Genomic DNA, 2328 nt, shown 5'->3' on the forward strand with positions numbered 1-2328 from the left:
TTTTTTTATTAGTTAACTATTTAATTATAATTTTATATTATTTATACTAGGATGTTAGTATTATTGTTCTGAATTTTAATATTTTATAAAGATTTAGAATGTAATTTACACTTTTTGCTTAATATATTTTAAATTATAGGAACTTATTTGGCCATTTGAATTATGAGTAAGTTCAAAACCATTGATACATTTTTTAAAAGAAAAGATCAAGAGAATGAAGATGCTTCTACTATTACTACTCCAATACTTGAGGGGTCATCAAATTTTATTACTTCAAGTTCTTCATTGAATAGCTCAAAGCGTCCACGACTTCTTCCAAATCAACTGGATGTTTTTCGTTTGGAAAGAGATCCTGGAATGTGACCAATGATTTGGAAGTTTCCTCCAAATAAAAGAGATGAAATCCGTCGGGCTTATATTAAAGTTGGGCCAAATCAGCCAATTCTTGATCACTATCCATTTTCTGGTGATAAAAATCATTGTCACTTTCAAGCTTCATAGTTAAAATTTTTCCCATCTTGGTTAGAATATTCTATAGAAAAAGATTTAGAATGTAATTTACACTTTTTGCTTAATATATTTTAAATTATAGGAACTTATTTGGCCATTTGAATTATGAGTAAGTTCAAAACCATTGATACATTTTTTAAAAGAAAAGATCAAGAGAATGAAGATGCTTCTACTATTACTACTCCAATACTTGAGGGGTCATCAAATTTCATTACTTCAAGTTCTCCATTGAATAGCTCAAAGCGTCCTCGACTTCTTCCAAATCAACTGGATGTTTTTCGTTTGGAAAGAGATCCTGGAATGCGACCAATGATTTGGAAGTTTCCTCCAAATAAAAGAGATGAAATCCATTGGGCTTATATTAAAGTTGGGCCAAATCAGCCAATTCTTGATAATTATCCATTTTCTGGTGATAAAAGTCATCGTCGCTTTCAAGCTTCATGGTTTAAATTGTTCCCATCTTTGTTAGAATATTCTATAGAAGATGATGCTATATATTGTTTTCCGTGCTTTCTTTTTGCTAAGGAACCTTCAATCAATACGGGTTCAAATGCTTTTATTGAGAATGGTTTCAGGAATTGGAAGAAAGTAAATAGTAAAAAAGAATGTGCTCTTTTGAATCACATTGGCAAAGATCCTAACTCATTCCATCATAAGGCGCTGAAATCATGTGATGATTTGATGAAACAATCACAACATATTGACAGACTTCTTCATAAGCAAACATCAGAAGAGATTGAAAAGAATCGAATTCGACTAGGAGCATCTATAGATTGCATTAGATGGTTGACATTTCAAGGTTGTGCATACAGAGGACATGATGAAAGCCAAAGTTCAAGCAACAGAGGTAACTTTTTGGAAATGTTAAAATTTTTGGGATCTTACAATGAAAGAGTGAAATAGAATGTTTTGGAAAATGCTCCAAAAAGTGCTAAGTATACTTCAAATGATGTCCAAAAAAAAATTCTACATATTCTTGCTACTAAGGTGAGAAATTCAATTAGAGAAGAGATTAGAGATGCCAAATTTTGTATTATTGTTGATGAAGCTAGAGACGAATCTAAAAAGGAGCAAATGGCCATTGTTTTGAGATTTGTTACTCTAGATGGTTTTGTTAAAGAGAGATTTTTTGATCTTGTGCATGTCACTGATACTTGTGCAACAACTTTAAAGAAAGAATTGATTTTTGTCCTTTCTCATTATAATCTCCAAGTTAAAAATATTAGGGGTCAAGGGTATGATGGTGCTAGCAACATGCGGGGTGAGTGGAATGGTTTGCAAGCTTTGTTTCTTAAAGATTCTCCACAAGCATACTATGTGCATTGTTTTGCTTATAGGTTACAATTAGCATTGGTGGCAGCTTCAAGAGAGGTACTTCAAATTCATGAATTTTTTACTCAATTAAACTCTATTGTCACTATTGTTAGTGCTTCTTCAAAAAAACATGATCAATTACAAGAAGCTCAAGCAATTGAAAATGTAAACTTGGTTGCTCAAAATAAATTAGAAACAGGCAAATGTGCGAATTAAATAAGCACTTTACAAAGAGCTAGGGATACTCGATGGAGCTCTCACTTTAATTCTATTTGCAGTTTGGTAAAAATGTTTACTGCTACCAATATTGTTCTCAATAATATCATTGAAGACGGGACAACTTATGCACAAAGAGGTGAGGCTTATAGTGTTAGTAAAATATTATTGTCATTTGAATTTGTTTTCACTTTGCACTTGATGAAAGAGATTATGGGAATCACTAATGTTCTTTGCCAAGCACTACAACAACAATCTCAAGATATTCTTAATGCAATGCATATTGTT

The 2328-nt window shown here is 31.8% G+C and overlaps 1 protein-coding gene across 1 annotated transcript in view; it reads left to right on the plus strand.

Annotated features, from left to right (window-relative positions):
* LOC107641330 overlaps window positions 1-2328 on the plus strand; it is a 4220-nt gene that overhangs the window by 666 nt on the left and 1226 nt on the right. The window contains exons 2-3 of the mRNA XM_016344825.1: window positions 654-1357; window positions 1559-1881. Of these exons, the coding sequence (XP_016200311.1) occupies window positions 654-1357; window positions 1559-1881 (1027 nt within the window). The remainder of the gene's footprint in view (window positions 1-653; window positions 1358-1558; window positions 1882-2328) is intronic.

Source organism: Arachis ipaensis, chromosome B05 (assembly GCF_000816755.2).
Source record: "Arachis ipaensis cultivar K30076 chromosome B05, Araip1.1, whole genome shotgun sequence".
NCBI lineage: Eukaryota > Viridiplantae > Streptophyta > Magnoliopsida > Fabales > Fabaceae > Arachis > Arachis ipaensis.